This window comes from Nothoprocta perdicaria, unplaced genomic scaffold (assembly GCF_003342845.1).
Source record: "Nothoprocta perdicaria isolate Ctin4 unplaced genomic scaffold, notPer1 scaffold_532, whole genome shotgun sequence".
Taxonomy (NCBI): Eukaryota; Metazoa; Chordata; class Aves; order Tinamiformes; family Tinamidae; genus Nothoprocta; species Nothoprocta perdicaria.
The window spans coordinates 77,600-95,053 of record NW_020455791.1 but is presented as its reverse complement, the minus strand read 5'-3'; the positions used below and the strand labels follow the sequence as shown (position 1 = coordinate 95,053).

Genomic DNA, 17,454 nt, shown 5'->3' with positions numbered 1-17,454 from the left:
GGTTAAAGCTCTACTAACTATTGTTAATACTGACCCTTACTACTTTAAGGCCAGACTGTTAATAAGTAATGGATACTACCTGGTAGGGCCCTATCATTGTTTCCAGGCTATCCAGATATGTGAGTTAAAATGACAGTTTAGCAAAAAGAACATTTCTAAAAATTTTATTCCCTTCTTCAGCTTGTTTAAACATTAAGCAGGTTTATGTGTGTGAGAGAAGAAGAATATGAACATTTCAGGTTTTTCTGCAAATAATAGTGAACTAGGACAACATGTGATTGAAATTGCACATAAATTTGTACTTCAGACCTGTGGAGATTCTTTTATTGGGTCTAGTATTCTACCTACTGCAAAAGTCCCATTAATATTAATGGAGACAGAATCAAATCCACAGTGGACAAACATCTCCATTGTAAAATAATAAGAATCCAAGAGGATTTCACTTACTAGTATTCTATAAAGTKACATAGGCTCTGTCACTTGTTGTTGTACTTTGTTGTAGGTTGTTTTGTTGTACTACAATTTTGGGGCCATACTCATATGGGAAAATGCTGACAAGAAAAAAAGGAACCACATTCAGGCCCGACACTTCCTGKTTTTTGTGGTTACCTCTACAGAAGATCAGCGCTGTTAGCAGGCTCACTGGAAGTCAGACAAGACAAAACATGCTTAGCAAGTGTCCAAGCCAACACTTCTCCACCACCAGTTATATTGCAGTTCTTAGAGAGTCCTGGAGTATTACCAGTAGCAATGCCAGGAGCCCGAGGTCTAAGTGACCCCTGATAGCTAAAGCAGCCTGTTGTCCYGGCAGAGGGTGCTCGCAAGAGCTCCCCTCTCCTCCCAGTGATGCGGGAAGACTTGTGCATTTCTGCTGGGCACTCAAAACCCATCTAGATTTGCCCTGTTTTGAATTCTAGAGGGAGGACAATTGTMTAATTTGCAGACTGGACAATGAATTATCCAGTTAAGCCGTGGGCTCTTTTTTAACTGGGATACCCTGAGAAGCTACAGAATAATTTTAATGCTTAGAGAAAGAGTCAAAGACTAATAAAAGACCTCTGAAGTATCTTAATATTATAGTGAAAAGTGCTAGTACATAATGGGTAGCAATGAAATTTGCACTGTCTGCACTAAGAAAGCGAGTTTTAGATGGACTGAACTATCTAGGCTTCTTTATAAAAAAAAATCAGGAGGATCTCTTTAAACTTAGTGAGAAAACAGATTTAAGAGACTAGCTGCACCCTTTAAAATGAGTTAGTGATGCTTTRCAAAAGTCAATTGCACAAAGTTAAAGTTGAGTTAAAAATAAAATATATTAGTTAAAAACAAAACAGTAGCTGAAGATAGGAAGTAAAAAACTTGGGACTGTAGACTGTGAAAACTACCTTTCCTGTCTCATAATCTACAGTAGGCTAGTTGAGCGCATTTATTTATTTGTTTATTCCAGTAATGTTTGTGCTTGTATTGGGATAATCCTTGTGGGGCTGCTTTGTTGTTTGGACCTTACCAGTTTAACCAGCTTTGCGTCAGCAGGAGACAGGCTGTACCAGAGTCGTGCCGGTCGGGYGGCTTGCAGATTTTTCTACTAAGGCTGTGATGGGAAGTGGTTATTGTACCACCAGCCTCTCTATTCAATTCTCTAATTAAATATCCAATTAGATGGTTAGGGAAAAGTACATGTAGGAAATAAGGACACCTTTATTAAAATATTTTAACTTAGATATCTGAACTGGTAGCTATTGGAATTAGCTTAGAATGCCTACAAAACACAAGAGAGCAAGCATCAATAATATTTCCACAATATACAGAATGTTTTGAATAGGCAATTCACTTTTCTGTAAATCAGAACATTATATTTAGCACATGCTACAATTTCCATGTGGGTGTGCAGCAATAAAAGTCAAAACAAACAGACACAAAACATTTTTAAGTGATGTTCAAGATGCTTGAACATGACATATTTGTATTTGCAGGTTAGGGTTACTATTCACCTCTTCTTCGTAATTTCGAAGTCTACACTGGTTTATTTTCACACTGTCCCATGTAAGACAGAGATAGTTTGAATACTTTCCAAAAAAAATCACTGTAAAGCAAACATCCAGCATGAAAGTGTTTGGAAACTCCGAAGACCTGTGTTTCAAAGCCTATTCAATCATGCTTTACTTGGAATTGCTTTTAAATACTCTTCCACTGTAATGGTAGAAACTTCTCCATACCAGTTTTGAAGCCAAATGTGCTCAATGTTCATTTTCAAGAAGAACCACTCATAGTTACGAGGCCACTTTCTTATCACTGGGTGCCTGGAAAGACCAAAAAGAAATAAGAGGCAAGGCAAAGCTATGGCAAAGCATTTGCATAGTCCACTGTTTTCCTACAGCCTAGTGTGCTCAGCCAGACTGAAACCTGAGATGTGACCATCACCACCACCACCCATCTTTTTTTTTTTTTTTTTTTTTTTTTTGTAATAGTTTATAACGCTCCAAACCTTAATATGGCAAGAAATACAACTAAGGCAGCTGAAGACCACCACCCTAGTCCCTTTTAGATGGGTCACATGCAGCCACCAAAGGCTCATGTTGTTTGGTCTATAAGTAAGTAAAAACCAGTAAGAGCAAGATTCTAAGTGTGCTCATGTATTCTCCAGTGTAGCTCCTTTGCAAGTGTGAAGAACTGCAGCTCACGGGACAAATTGTTCTTTTTCAGCCTGCAAGGAGCTTCCAGAAGATGGGAAGAAGCAGATGGCCCATGACCTTGTTGTACTTGACATAGACCGTTAGGCTCAGAGGCCGTTACAGAGGACAACAGTGAGGCTCCATTGCACAGAAAGGTGTGAGCCAGAGAGCAGCAAAAGTCTTCACTGTGTCTTAATAGGCCCCGTCTTATAAGTCCTAGCTGGTCCTAAAGTGGGGGAGAAATTTGGTGTCACATCAAACAAATAAGCCTTGTAATTGGGAATCTCTCCTCAAAGCCATGGGAAGTGCTTGCCTAATCCACAGATTATAAATGACATGCACAAYTGGAATCTAATATTTTACTAATTGTATTTACACATATCATTACCCCAAAAAGTTAAAAGGACACTCTAAAGCTCTGCATGTCATTGTAGGAAACACGGGAGTCAAACTGTCCTTGTGGCTGCCAAATAAAGGCCAGATTCATTACTTCATTCACATTTTCAGTACTAAATAACTATGTCTCTATAATTGTTTCAAAACAGCAGGTTGTATTATACTACCCCCATATTACATACATACCGAGAAAACATTGCTTGCTTGGCAAACTCCACTTCCTCCGGAGCCACGGTGACCATCTGTCCTGTGAGAGTCAGCCTGGTGCACCTCGGATCCTCGGGATCAACTACATTTTTTCTGTGCACAGAGAAAAACGCTTGTTTATCATAACTTGCATTTTATTGCCATGAGTTTTTGAGAAATACGAATGTGAACTGATTCTCATACCTATGTAGCTGCAATATTTTGTCACACTTTCAGTTTTTTCTATGGTCAACAACAGCATTCGGTGGGACTACAGAAGGAATACTCACCTAAAGAAGATGTCTATAGTAGAGGTTTGATTTTCATTTATCTTCTTTAAAACTGTAGTCAGGTTTCTGAAGAGYGTTAGTGAAATGGTAAGTTTGGACCTAAACCTAAAAAATAAGTGTGCACATGTACATTTGTGGGTATAAAATACAAGGTCTTTTCCTAGTGCCAGACTCAGTCCCTGTTTACTTGCTGATTGCTTTGTATTAGACTCTTTCTGCAAACAGAAGAGATGCATGAAATCATTTTTGAGAGACCCTTGAAATATCTCCATCCTTCAAGCCAGCAATGGAAAGGTATTAGCTWATTTTTTGATCTTTCCGTATAATAGTGTTTAAATAACTCCCGTAAATATATGGGGCAGCTGCTGAGTGACATTCATTACACATAACTTGATCAAGAGCAAAAAAAGAGTCRCAGGGAATCACCACAAAAGCCTGAGCCGCCTCCACGCCTCCCACAGCACTGTGTCCCACATAAGAACAGAAGCTCCAGGAATCACATTGGGAAACGAAGATTGTGTTTCTTGTTCTCTCTGCTTTAGTCTGAAGCACCAAAGCACAGCAAATTAAATCTAACCTGTGTGCAATTTTATTTAAAGATCTTAGTTTTAACCCTTTAGCCTTCACTGTATGTGCAATCCGCAGTGCCTTTTTTCCCTTGTAATTCTCRGTGCACGTCTGTGGCGTGCGGGAAACACATGGGCACTCTCCTGCAGCTAGTTTAACACCTGCAGATTCCCCGCAGATGGCTATAAGGGCTTGTGTAACTTACTGGATAAAGAGCCTGCTTTTATACATAGGAGCACGAGCAGATATATGCCAGAAAATGCAACGGGCTGATACTCATCTATGGCCGATCAGCACTTGGCACAGTTTGCAGCCTGCCTCAAAAGAGCCATTTGCACTCACATTTTCTGAGCATCCCCATCGGTTTGGAGCAGCAGTTCTCTGAAACTGTTCAGCTTGATGTCTGGGCAAACTCCACTCCTACTTTTTCCTCTACCTCAATTTCTGCATGGAAAGAAGGACAGCAGCCAAGGATCCATCATAAGCTTTCTCATCATATTAATAAATAATGCTCCAGATTATTTTTCCAGTACATTTTTGAAACATGAACTAATATGTAGTGGTCTAAATACCTGCAAATCTGCATTCCATGTCCCAGCTCTGGATTTAATTCTATCCACGTATATTCAGAGTACGAACTTGTCTTTTTAGGCACCTTGGCCCACTGTAGACTCTCTACATRAACTGATCTAAGAGGTGGAATAGGCTGGCATAGGGATAGGCTGTCTTGCTRGAAAGCACTTTAAAGGGTAATCAGCCCACCTGCAAGGCGGATGAATACAGGGCACACAGCTAAAGAAAGGGATAAGGAAGAGGAACAAAGYCCACTTCCAGAATGGGAGATCAGGGCTGGAATGTCCAGCATCTGGGGCAGTGTAAATTCACCCTCCTGGACACTATTGGCCCTGTAAAGAAAAGTCATGAAGACCTTCTGAAGGGACTTCCTGATCACAGAATCACAGAATATTCAAGGTTGGAAGGGACCTCTACAGATCATCTAGTCCAACCTTCCTGCTCAAGCAGGCACACCTAGAGCATGTGGCACAGGGCGGCATCCAGGCGGGTTTTGAAGACCTCCAGAGAAGGAGACTCCACAACCCCCCTGGGCAGCCTGTTCCACTGCTCTGTCAACCTAACAGTTCCTAACATAAGTTAGGAACTTATGTTATGTCCACCCTAACATAAGTTCCTCCTCACCTGGAGACGGAACTTCCTGTGCTCCAGCTTGTGGCCATTACCCCTCGTCCTATCGCTGGCCACCAGTGAAAACAGCCTGTGCCCTTCCTCCCTGCATTCTCCCTTCCTGAACTTATACACATTAATCAGATCCCCTCTCAGTCTTCTCTTCTCCAGAGAAAACAGGCCCAGCTCACTCAGCCTCTCCTCGTACGAGAGATGTCCCAGTCCCTTAATCATCTTAGTTGCTCTCTGTTGGACCCTCTCGAGAAGCTCCACGTCCCTTGTATACTGGGGAGCCCAGAACTGCACCCAATACTCCAGGTGAGGCCTCACCAGAGCTGAGTAGATCTACTGTTACATTTTGTACTTAATCTTTGTTCCGTAGTAACACAACTCATACATATATATATATATATATATATATATCTAACTTGGTAATTCTTAAAAATAAGTGAAAGGCATCTCTCACAAACAAAATTTCACTCTAGAAATTTAATTTAAACTATTAAGCATCCTTTGTAATGGAGCCTAACAGTATTGAGAAACAACAGAACAATTGCAAAAAATGGGAATAGCTGCAAGCACTTTTGTTCGGTACAGTTCCCAGGTTAGATGTTAACTATTTTCAGATAGGAGTTATAAAAGAATTGTTAGTGAGGGATGTTTATAGCACACAGAATGGATCAAGATAACAAATGTGGGTGTAATGATGAACACTGAGAGACTTTGGTTTGATACCTTCTCAAATTGCAAATTTGCCAGTTATTTAACGTTTCTCTGTAATCATTTATTCTAAAAGTGCACACTCTTCCAGGTTTGGAGCAGGCACCAGACATGATGTTGCTTTCGTTAGGCAGCAGGAATCATTAATCCCACCTTTCTTACTGAAATCACTGAGAAGTTTTTGACCTTTGCCTAGGGCTGGGAGTGCCAGGTAAGACTTTGACTTTTCACTGATTTACAGGAAAAGCWGCTCTCTGCACATTTAGCTGACAACAGAACCCAAATACTGTACACCTTTATCTGAAATGTTTTCATCTCTGTTTTTTCCTGACTTCTTTTATTCTCAGCTTGCCCTATGCTCATTCCTCCAGACTTTGCATTGACTGACACACAAAAGTAAAACACAAGCATTCCTAGTAAGAGTTATTTAAACTGAATGTTGCGCATTGGAATAATATTCTGGAGGGCTCGAAGTTTGCCTCTCAGGGAAACAAGGCAAACACATCATTTGTTGTGATTACATTTGACAAAGTTTTTGGAAGAGCTGAATAAGGACAATGATACATTTGAATTTAGTATGCCAGGTTATTACTTGCTTTGCTTTGAGTGCTGCCTCTTATAATTTCAGAATTTTCCATTTCAGACTATCAACCTTGTACTCTAGTCTTACACTGACACTACTTTTTTCTTTATCAAATGATTTGTTCATTACTTTTTTCTTTATCAAATGATTTGTTCGTGTTCTGAAGGACATCTGGCTCTTCATCACTTTTGGCAAAGCATTTCTCTAATAACTTGTAATTATTTTTATACTTTCCAAACCATTAAAAATCATGGAAATCACAGCTCCCACCTCTGGCTCTGTTGTGAATTTTCAGTGGTGTTACTCGTTTAATGGTGTAAGTTCAGGCTTTGTTTCTTAGGAATAAAGGAACATAGCCAGTAATATATCTCCTATTTTCTCCCAAAGGTGAACAATAGATACGAAGGATAAACGTGCAGAGGCCTAGTCACACATTCACCAGTTCTTTCTTGCTTTCTGTATTAATAAATGCATACTCAGTGCTCAGTCCTTGGGGCCCTTTTATCTTTGCTGGCACAAGAGCAAGGAGACACGCAGAAGTGGTTTTATGTAACATCTGTGCACTACTGACAGTGGGGACTGCGAGAAGCAGAGTTCCTGGGAAGAGCCAGCATTGCTGATTATCCAGCCTATGGATCTGGGAAGCCATAAGGCTTTTGTATGCCCTGTATTTATCAGAGCTGAGGAGCAGGTCCATGGTGTCATTCGAAAGGATTTCATGAAGGTTATGATAAAACAGAAACTTTGGGGGGAATAGAAAGCAGGAAACTGTGGAAGGAGACAAATCAATAGAGAGCACATTTCCTTATTTATGCTTATGTAAAATATATCCACCTTGTGGAAGAAACCAAAGGAAGCCAGATTAAAATGGAAGACCATTCAGTTTATGCACTTTGTAAGTATGCATAAAAGTGCATTAAGAGAAATTATCTTAATTATTCATCTGATGTGAGGACAGGGAAGAATTGTTTGTCTCGCTGCTCTGCTCACAGCGAGCAAACGTGGCAGTGTTTGCCCCGTTGCCCATTCTGAGTAGATGAGATCAGAGAGCGAGCGGGGTTCAGCTGCACCAAACTGCCCTGGGGAAGCAGGCACTGGTGGAAGTCTCGGCTCCTCTGGGCTCAGGGAGAAGCCTGTGTGCAAGTTATATGTGTTTCCCAACAGTTACACAATGCACTGAAGCACGTTGCTGCTGAGCACCCGCTCCCCATTCCACTGTCAGCTGCTTCCGCCCGTTCTGGGTCATGGTTCAAAGGCGTCCAGAGCAAAGAGTKCCACCTACTCACCAAAATATTTACTGAGTGGATTCTCAAAGGGAAACTGGCCACGGCCAGATCCTGTGACACCACGGCACAGGCTGATAGGGCAGTTCCGGCACCCAAGGTGACGATGCTGTTATTTAGGATTCTCTTTCCTAGTTGATATGCCTGCTTTGATGGAGGCTCTCCTTCCTGCTTTCTGACCCAGAGGATTTCTAGAGTGTCGTTTCCATTCTCAGCAGTCTGCTAGCAAGGCAGCAGTGCAGTGAAGGCAAAGGAGGGGGTATTTGGGAAGGAGAGTCAAGTGTTTCCAARAAGGAATCAGTAGGAAGAAGGTGGGAGGGATCAGTAATGTTCCCTCAGGAACTGGGGAGCCAAGACAAAAGAGCATTTTCCTCTGGAGAGCAGTTCCCCCTCCTGCTATTGCAGGGCATGTGCCTGGCGTGTGGCATCGTGAGGGCAGTGCTGGATTTTGCTCCACACACACAAACTCATCTCCGCTTCAGGGGCAGCAGCAGCCGCACGAGCCACGCGAGCAGGAGGTGGGGACGGGCTGGAACAGCTGCTCCCCGCCACCTCCTCGGGATGCAAGGTCAGCAGCGTGATGACCCACGCAGAGCTCCTGCTTGCCTAGCTCACTACGGGGCACGAGGTGAAGGCTCAGGGGTCTTTGCTAGCTTGAAAATATATGATGCATCATCATTTTTCCCTAAAATGTACAGAAATAAATAGAGGAAGTGTAATGTCCGGGAAAAAATCATCATATCGTGTATACGATTTTGATGGTACGTTTAGAAAAGCAGAAGTTATCCTCCTTATACGTTCCCTTTGCTCATCATTAACTAATGAAGGTTCCRAAGCAGGAACACTGTATTACTGTTACTAATCTGTATGGCATGAATGTCAAACAAAATCCCTGCTGAAAGCCATTTCATAATCAGAAAAGCTGCTGTTGGCCTTCAGATGGGTATGGCAGGGTAGAGAGCAGGGCAGTTCTGCGCTGCCTTGCTTTGAGTTTTGACAGGAATCGCTTTCTTTATCGGTCTTGTTTGAGACCCAGCCAAGGTGGTTAAAAGCCATCTTTGCTTTCAGAAGTGCAGTCCTCCCTTCTGAATCTGAAGTGATGCTTGGTAGTAATGAATGCTCTGAAAATGCTGGGGTATTTTTTTTGCATATAAGTGACTGTATTCAGAGCATACCTATTTTAATGTTTTAAATCACGTCACTCTTCCTAGAAGATAATCCTTCCTAGACTATTTTATTGTATACACACACACACACACACAGATAGATATAATTTAAGTGAAGTCAGTTTGTTTGTCTTTGCTGACAGTAAGAACCCATTCCTTTGGCTGAACTTTTAAGTCTAAGCCAGGAAAGTTTTATATAGTTTAACAGCAGACAATTCACAGGACAAAAGAATCATAGCATCAATTATTGCAGTAAAAGCAGACAGAGAAACATATCCTGGTCTACCAGACAGGGATTTTGTAAAGTAAAACAAAACAGTAATTTAGAGCTATATCGTAGGCACTGGGCTATGATGATAGTAGGTTTCATGTTTAACTTGCTTATTTCGTATTTCCTGATTTTTTAAATACAGATTTTTCAGGAAGGGCCACTGACATCATTATTTGCATTTGACTAAAGAGGGTCAGTATAAATAACAGAGCAAGAGAGATGTCTGGGCCACAGAACTAGGAGGTTAGCCTCAACTTCCTAAAAATGAGAGATGTTTGGATGTCTGGAGGACTTAAGCACAGGTTCATCTCCAGCAGATGCATTTCACTTCTGCACATGTAATTTTTCTTTGTTTGGCAGTGTAATGCTAAATTTATTTATCATATTGATCCTTGTATTAACAGTGACTACATAATTACAGAGGTAGATAAATTTGGGGTAGCCAGCTGGTACCTCAAAGGTTGTTCCTGTGACCCATGGCAGTTTTATCTGTCAACTTTGACCTGATGCCTGAAGCAGTGATGGGACATGCAAGTAAAACTGCTTTGAAAGAAGCAGCTTTCCTATCCCTGATGCAGGAATAAGAATTCCCCAATAGGTAAATGTGAATCACTCAGAATATCGCAGTCCCAGTGCAAACCGGAAACTCCATCCTCCAAATTAACAGCAAAAGAAAACAAACCTGGGGACTGACTCCAAAGTTGCTGCTTTTCTTTCTTTTTCCCTTGTGTTTCTCAGTTTGCAGCATCCGTTGAGCTGTTACTTTTCTATGAAAGCTGCATTTGGTCTCCACAAAGGTGCTGAACCTGATGTCAAGGAGACAACTTCATGTTTAAAATTAATTGCCTGTTTTCCAGACCCAGATGTAATAAGGCAGGCCCAGGAGCTTACTTGGAAAGAGAGATCATCTGAGCAGCTTGTGTGCTGGGACATTCATTTAGAACAATAGTGGCTCTATTCTTTCATGTAGGGCTCAGTCTTGTTCCCTGTGAAATTTGTACCAACAGGACTCAATCTTTTCAGCTTTTCTATGAAATAGACTTGCCAGCTTTGTCTATTTATAGCCTTGAACCATTTAATTTTTCTCCCCTCTATTATCTATTTATTAGCTTCCTGATAAAATTCAGTATTAGCAGTTAAGTTATTAACTATTGCTTTCTTTAGGCTGACCATCAGAGAAAGAAGTGCAGCTTGTTATCCTTTGGGAAATGGAAATCTCTAGGTCAGAGATGAGGAATCCAGACTATAGCTGCAACACTGAAATGTCAGCCATTGCTGTCCACTAAGCTAAGACACATCATAGCTGTCTTTCATTATTAAATATTATTTCTGTTATTTGCTTTGGCTTTTCAAATTTTCTTTTCATTTGGTTAAATACACTGGAAAACCCCAAAGACTACCCTATTCCTCACTTCTCCAAAAGTGAAAACATTGTCAAGGTTTGAAACTTGAGTATGTTCTGAAACAAAAAAACAAAAAAGAAATTAACTACTAACTAAATTTAATAACAAACTGGTGTGTAAGCACACAAGTCACTCAATACTCATTAGACACAAGACTATTGAAATGTCAGCTATGTTTTCTTTGTAAAGGCCAGAGGTTTCTTTCGTACAGAACAGGTCAGAAGCATTTTCAGCAGAGTACCAAATACTCCCAGGAGCACTGACTACCAGCATCAAATAGCTTTCACATTTATTTTAATTCTTAAACCTCAGAGAAAGTACATAATGAAATTCTAATGAAATTTTACATGAAAATAAACCATAGAGCTAAATTCATTGCTGGCAAACAAGGGCATGAACTTACTCACCTATAGTGTTATTCATTTAGCTGATTTTGAAATCAAAACAATGAGCGATGCCTTTGACCTGAGAATTTATGGCAGTAAAACTAGCTACAAGTGGCATTTTCCTTTGAAAAGGAAACCCCGTAGTTGCTGCTTTAACATCAAGCAGAACTAATAACTAATAGCTAGTATTTTAGACTAAAAGATTTTGCCCCGTACATAATGTGCTATCCAAACATTAAGCCACCACATACATACTGCACTAAGGTTGTTACATGCTCTTTGCATGGCACAATTTTAATCAGACAGAGAGCAGTTCAAAAGGCAAGTTCTGATCTTGGTCATAGGGGGAAGATTGAATTCTCCCAGTCCTCACGTCTTCCCTGGTTCCTGACTGCAAGACAGCCACAAAACCTTTTCACATTTTCCTACCTATCGAAAACTCAAACTGCAGCTAACAACTGCCCCTATTTTCCATTCTCTGTACTGCTTGTTCTTTGTGCTAATACCATCAGCTGCTGCAGACGGGAAATCCAGAAGTCAAGAGAAACAAAATGAACGTGACAACAAAATAAATAATGCAAGGACTGACTAGAGTGTCGGTCTTTGTATTCAGTTCAATAGTGACCTCAGTTTTTAGGCTATGGGAAAATGCTGAACTGGGAATGTCCCGTTCTCCTACATCTTCTTCCTTCCCTTCTCCTTTGTACTTACGCTACTGTAATCTGTTTTAAAAAAAAAAAAAGATATTTCTGCTGGTTACTGAGCTAAGCAGCTCCACCTCCAGGAGCAGAGAAATAAATGAAGCAGAACCAGCAGAAAACTTTATTTACATCATTGAGTTAAATTTCTTATGATTTATGCTTTTTTCTTCAGGGTCACACAAAACTTGAAAGTTGATGTAAGAGAGATGGGGGAGGACCCTGTGACCCACCAAACATGGGGAGGGAGAATTAGGATGTGGAAATTGTTAACTAGTTTAGCCTAAATTGCCATGGAAATTCAAGCTTAGCTTACTAGTAACATCCAGMGAGCATTTCTTACCATGTAATTCCGTGCTGAGAGAACTAGAGAATTGTGTGGCAAAATTGGGGTTGCCCTGGCTACAGTACAAACAGTAATTTCTAGGACATTAAACCAAAAGGTAGTAGTTAATTTTGGAAATTAATGGTTGCTTTTAGGAAGCCAGTGAATAAATATTCTTCAAGAGTTGTGATGTATGTGACTTTTATATTTCTATAAATTACAAATAGATTTTCTGGTGAATTAGCATTTCCCAAACAGGTCAATCAGGCTGTGCTGTTGCTAAMTTATAAAAGGCAAAGACTCTCAAAGTGAATGTTTAAAGTCAGGGATAAAAGGCCACGCTTAAGTGCCTAAATGAGTGTAATTTTCAGAAGTGCTCAACACCAGCAGTTATCATCAATGGAAGCTGCTCTACATCTAGAGCCTCTGAAAATAGGGCAGCTACGCGAGTGCTAGGACATAGGACTTAGCATATATTTGTAAGCACTTGGTCTACATATCCAGCTTGTTATTTGGCTGAGTGAAAAAGCAGGAATCAGTTCTGTTAGGCTTTTAAGAAAGAACTGATTCAAATTGAGTTAAAGCTTTCCTTCCAAATTCATTTCTTTCCGAGGCAGCCTGAAATTTCCATTGTTTCTGTTTCTTTGGAATATCAGTGGAATATCAGTGGAATATCAGATCTTCCTTTGAAGATCTGTCCTGTCTGACACAGTCTCAGCGTCACCACGTACCTCGTCACGTAAAGAGGCCTCTGGAAATAACACTTCACACAAGGCTGACCCAGCCAAGCTTGTCACATGGTTTGACTGTAAACAAACATATGGCAYAGACATGTCTTTTTCAAGGAGACAAGTATGAAAGGGAGAACTGTATCATTTCTGAGTTTCCATGCATACATACATTTCACATATGTAAACCATCAGTGATGCAGAATTATGCACACTAGTAGGAAGAAAGAACTGAACTCAATCCTATCTGTGAAGAGACAATCTCAGGCCCAGCTGTGCTTCAGATCAGTAAATCTCAAACTTGGCTTTCGTTATGTGGAGGAACATTTGGCAAGTTTATGATATGCTCAAAATTTGTGATGATTTCACACACAGTTGTATGCTCTGGAAGAGATGGAAACTCAGCTGTGTGGCATGGTCCTGTGTATAACTTGTGAACTAAGTGTTTGGGATTTCATCACAGTTCACAGAAAACCAGTCAATAAAAACAACAAGCCTCAAGAGCTGTTGAGCAGCCAAAAGGGTGACTACTTTGTGGTGACCTGAGTAGCCCACAAGGTTCAAAAAAGGCATTTTATGTAGAAACTTTGCTAACAGGCAATTTGAAAATCACCACAATTCTTGATGCTACAGAACACTTAAATAAAACTCCTGCTTTTCAAGAAATACTGTAGCAATTTGCTGCAAAATAAACCTAAAGAAGGGGTTATAGCTGATGGTGAGAAGCAAGAGCAGAAGTGGAACATTGAAGGTTGGGGTGCAACATAAAGCTATCATGGATTTATCCTCAGGATTGTGGTTTTTTTCCTGCCAAAGGCAGTTATTACACAGACGGAATTCAGTTACCTGCAGAAATTGCCGTCCACCTCTGGCAGGGTCAGAGAAGCCACGGGATTCTTCAGCAGGTCTGCCACAGTCTTATCCTTTGGTGTCACATAAAAGAAAGGGATTCCAGTGCTGTTATGGATGGGACCATCGCTGACAAGTAGACAGTTCCCATAGGGCATTCCTTGGACCTGCAAAATACAAATAAGCAGTGCCTTATGACTTTGCAAACAGGCAGTTTAGAGCATTGGGGACCTCCTCAAGTCTTTAGCAGAAATGACAACAAAATCCATTTGTTCTATCTCACACTTTCTGTTGTCACCACTAGACAGACTATCTTCTAAATCAGATCTTGCTGTCACACTTCTGTAAAAATCTCCTCTATCTCTTTTTTTTTCCAGTCATGTCTGATGTTATAGAGATTTTCTCTTCCGCTGCACTTGAAGGAGCTAACAAATTAAAAATGTTTAAGTGCACTAAAATCAGTGTTTTCAGCATTAAGAAATGTTTACCCCCCAAACAGTGCTGATACATTTCCTCAAACCCACAAGGATACAGATTCTAATTTATACTTCATTCAATCTGCTTTTTAGTCTAAGTTTGGCTCCCCTTTTAACCTTGATTTGGAATATGGTTGGATCAGCCTGCCAAATTAGAGGCAAAGTCTTTTTAGCTAGAACTGTACTTAAAGTCAAACCAAAAGCCAAACTAGCCAGCAGCAGAGCTGCTTCCATTTAGGAGCTGAGGGGACAAGTTTTYCACAGTTGCTCCCAGTCACTGACGTACATTCACACGATGGAGGTTACACATGCAAAAATATCTTTATCTAATAATGACACACATTAGTATTCTCTTCAACAATTTATACTGTTACCATGCTTTTCATGCCGTTACCAATCACAGGGGCAGATACTTAATGAATCACTATTTTTCCATGTCTTCAGATATTTCTTTTCTCATAGGCAATTAGATGATAAATAGTAGAATTATCAGTCAATAGATTAATTCAGTATTACTGATAAATGCTTTATATCAAAATCAAATTAAGTACAAGCCGTTAATAAAAGAAAAATGGGCGATGTTACTACCTGGACTGCATGCTTTCTAATATTTATACATGATTAAAATTTTAATGTTTCTAGTCCTTGTCAGCAGGGATGTTTTAAAGAAGCTGCATGACTCAGAAACTAAAAATATTTGCATATTACTAAAATTTACAACGTAAAAAAAAGTAATAGCTGTCAGTAATTCTGTGCTACATGTTTCAATTGCTTAAATATCCCCAATCTTTCATGCACGGTTAACTTCACAGCAGATGTTTGGAGAGAACTGGCAGTCTAACTCATCAGGGTAGCGCCATGCCACTCATCAATTCCAAATTTTAGCCGGAATCGGATTTGCCTGCACTAATTACGTGTTGTAATTAGTGACCGGTAACCGCGAGCTCGCTGCGGAGCCTGTTAAGGATGTAATTGAACCACGGCTTTCTGGTGAAATCATACAGTCAGGATCATGGGGGTCTCGCACAGCGCCCGTTAACTGCCCCCCCAGGAGCGGCCGTTGGTGGCTGCCCGCGCGCGGCCGTTAACCGCCCCTCACGCACGGCCGTTAACTGCCCCTAAGGCGCCGGCCGTTGGTGGCTGCCCGCGCGCGGCCGTTAACCGCCCCTAACGCGCGGCCGTTAACTGCCCCTAACGCGCCGGCCGTTGGTGGCTGCCGGCGCGCGGCCGTTAACCGCCCCTAACGCGCGGCCGTTAACTGCCCCTAACGCGCCGGCCGTTGGTGGCGGCCGTTAACCGTCCCTAACGCGCCGGCCGCTGGTCGCCCCTCAGGCGCGTCCGTTGACGCCCCATGGGCCGCTGTCACCGCGCCGCTCGGTACCTTGCCTTGCGCCGCCTGCGTGGCCACGAAGCCCCAGGTGCTGTGGCGGGCGAGGCGGCGGGCGCGGGCGGCGGCGGCGCGCTCGGGCCCGGGAGGCGGCGGCGGCGCGGCGCTCTCCCGCCGGTAGGAGAACATGCGCGAGGGCGAGGCGGCCCGCGCCGCCCGCCGCGCCGCCGGCCCCGCGCCCAGCTCCGCGTGCTCGCGGTACGCCGAGGCCGGGTAGCTCTGCTTCCAGAGGCTGCCCGCCTCCTCCAGCAGCGCGGGCAGCGCCTCCTCGGTGGAGGCGCTGTGCAGCTCGTCGCCCGCCGGCCCGTCGCCCTCGGGCAGCGGCCAGGACACGGAGCTGAGCACCACGTAGCCGCGCGCCGGCGGCAGCGCCGCGCCGCCCCACAGCACGGCCGCCAGCCAGCACGCCGCCGCCGCCGCCGACATGTTCTGCCGCAGCGGCGCCGACCGCCGCGCCCGGCGCGCAGCTCCCTCCCGCGGCCGCGCCGAGAGGCGGCCGCGCCGCTGCCCCGCGCCCCGCCGGCGGAGATGGAGCCGGAGCCGGAGCCGCCGCCGCGCTGCGCCCGCAGAGCCGCTGCGCGACGCCCCTCGGCAGGTCCCGCCTCGCGGACGGAGCTGCTGCTGGAGCGCGGCCGCTAGGTAAGCGCTTGCCTGCGCGAAGGCTTAAATGCGGATTGGAGCTGAAGTAAATGGAGCTACCCAATTTTTGTATTTTGAATTTTTGTGTCGTATTTTTGTATATCGTGGCTCTTTTTCTGCTCCTGGCAGTAGACCCCTTCAGTGCGAACATACAGTTCAAATAACACAAGCTCAAGCTTTCATTGTATTCATAGAAATTATTTAAGGATCAGCGTTATCTGGCTCAGCGTTAGGCAGGGGGGMATAGATTTCTCTGGAGACCCATTCTCAGGAGACCCAGGTTTGCAGACACGTTTAGCAGACTGTACGCTGACATTTCAGAGTGTGAAGAATGGCCCATTAACTTGGTCTGCGCTTCCCATTTGTGCTAAATTGTCTCAAGAGAACATGCTACCTATTTAATCTAGAATAGAAACTTTTATTAAAAAAAAAAAACTGAGATATTGAGTGTTTTTAGCTTCTGATTTCCTAAACCCACCGTTTGGCATTTTATCTTCATTGCAGTAACCTGAAGAAATGCTGTAAACAGGCCTAACAGGCTGTAAGGCCCCTCTCCCCCCCTTTTTCTTTTCTTTTGGACTGGAAGATACTTTCCCCAGAACAATTTGTCCACGAAACTCTTATCAGTGCAACCGAAGACACTTTTCCTTTTTTTCAGCGTCTGGTCCTGCCTCCACATGGCAATTTTGAATATTGATTCCTTCAGCACCCGGGCTGAGAAAAATGAATGTACACAGAAGCAGAAAACACATGTAGATTTCCAAAACCAGAATAAATAAAAGGTAGATAAGTTCCCTCTACCCCTGCATTGTTTTTGTTCCTAGCCCTGGAGACACCAGTGTTAAAATAATGAAGCAGGCCTACATTCCCTTCAAGCATATTTTAYAGAGCCAATTCCCTTGTGTCTCTCACTGGACAATTAGTTGTTTTCCTAATGCAAACCCAAGCATGTGTGCTACAAATTTYCTTATTTAATATTTCATATAAATTTATTCTACCGTCTTTTGCTCCTACTGTGCTTATACAGCAAGTTTAAACAACCTGCATTTCTGACATACTATAAAGAAATCAATAACACTATATACAACCTATTTTATTTCAGTTAATACAATTACATCTGAGCTATCGACTCTGTACGCGACAGCAATGGGAAGCTGTGCAGAGATTTTTCAAGACTTAGGGATTTCTGCTAAACTCTATATACAATAAACAGCAATTTTAAGGTAGACACAAAGCAAGGCTGGTGC

At 42.6% G+C, this 17,454-nt stretch overlaps 1 protein-coding gene across 1 annotated transcript; it reads right to left on the bottom strand.

The window, feature by feature from the left end:
• On the bottom strand, positions 1 to 15,994 carry CREG2 (cellular repressor of E1A stimulated genes 2). The gene is made up of 4 exons (XM_026048330.1): positions 15,563 to 15,994; positions 13,703 to 13,872; positions 3,255 to 3,368; positions 1 to 2,300 (listed from the first exon to the last, which is right to left on the bottom strand). The coding sequence occupies exons 1-4, from the start codon at positions 15,992 to 15,994 to the stop codon at positions 2,153 to 2,155; spliced, it is 864 nt and encodes a 287-aa protein (XP_025904115.1). The 3' UTR covers positions 1 to 2,152.
• Between the last annotated feature and the right edge of the window lie 1,460 nt (positions 15,995 to 17,454).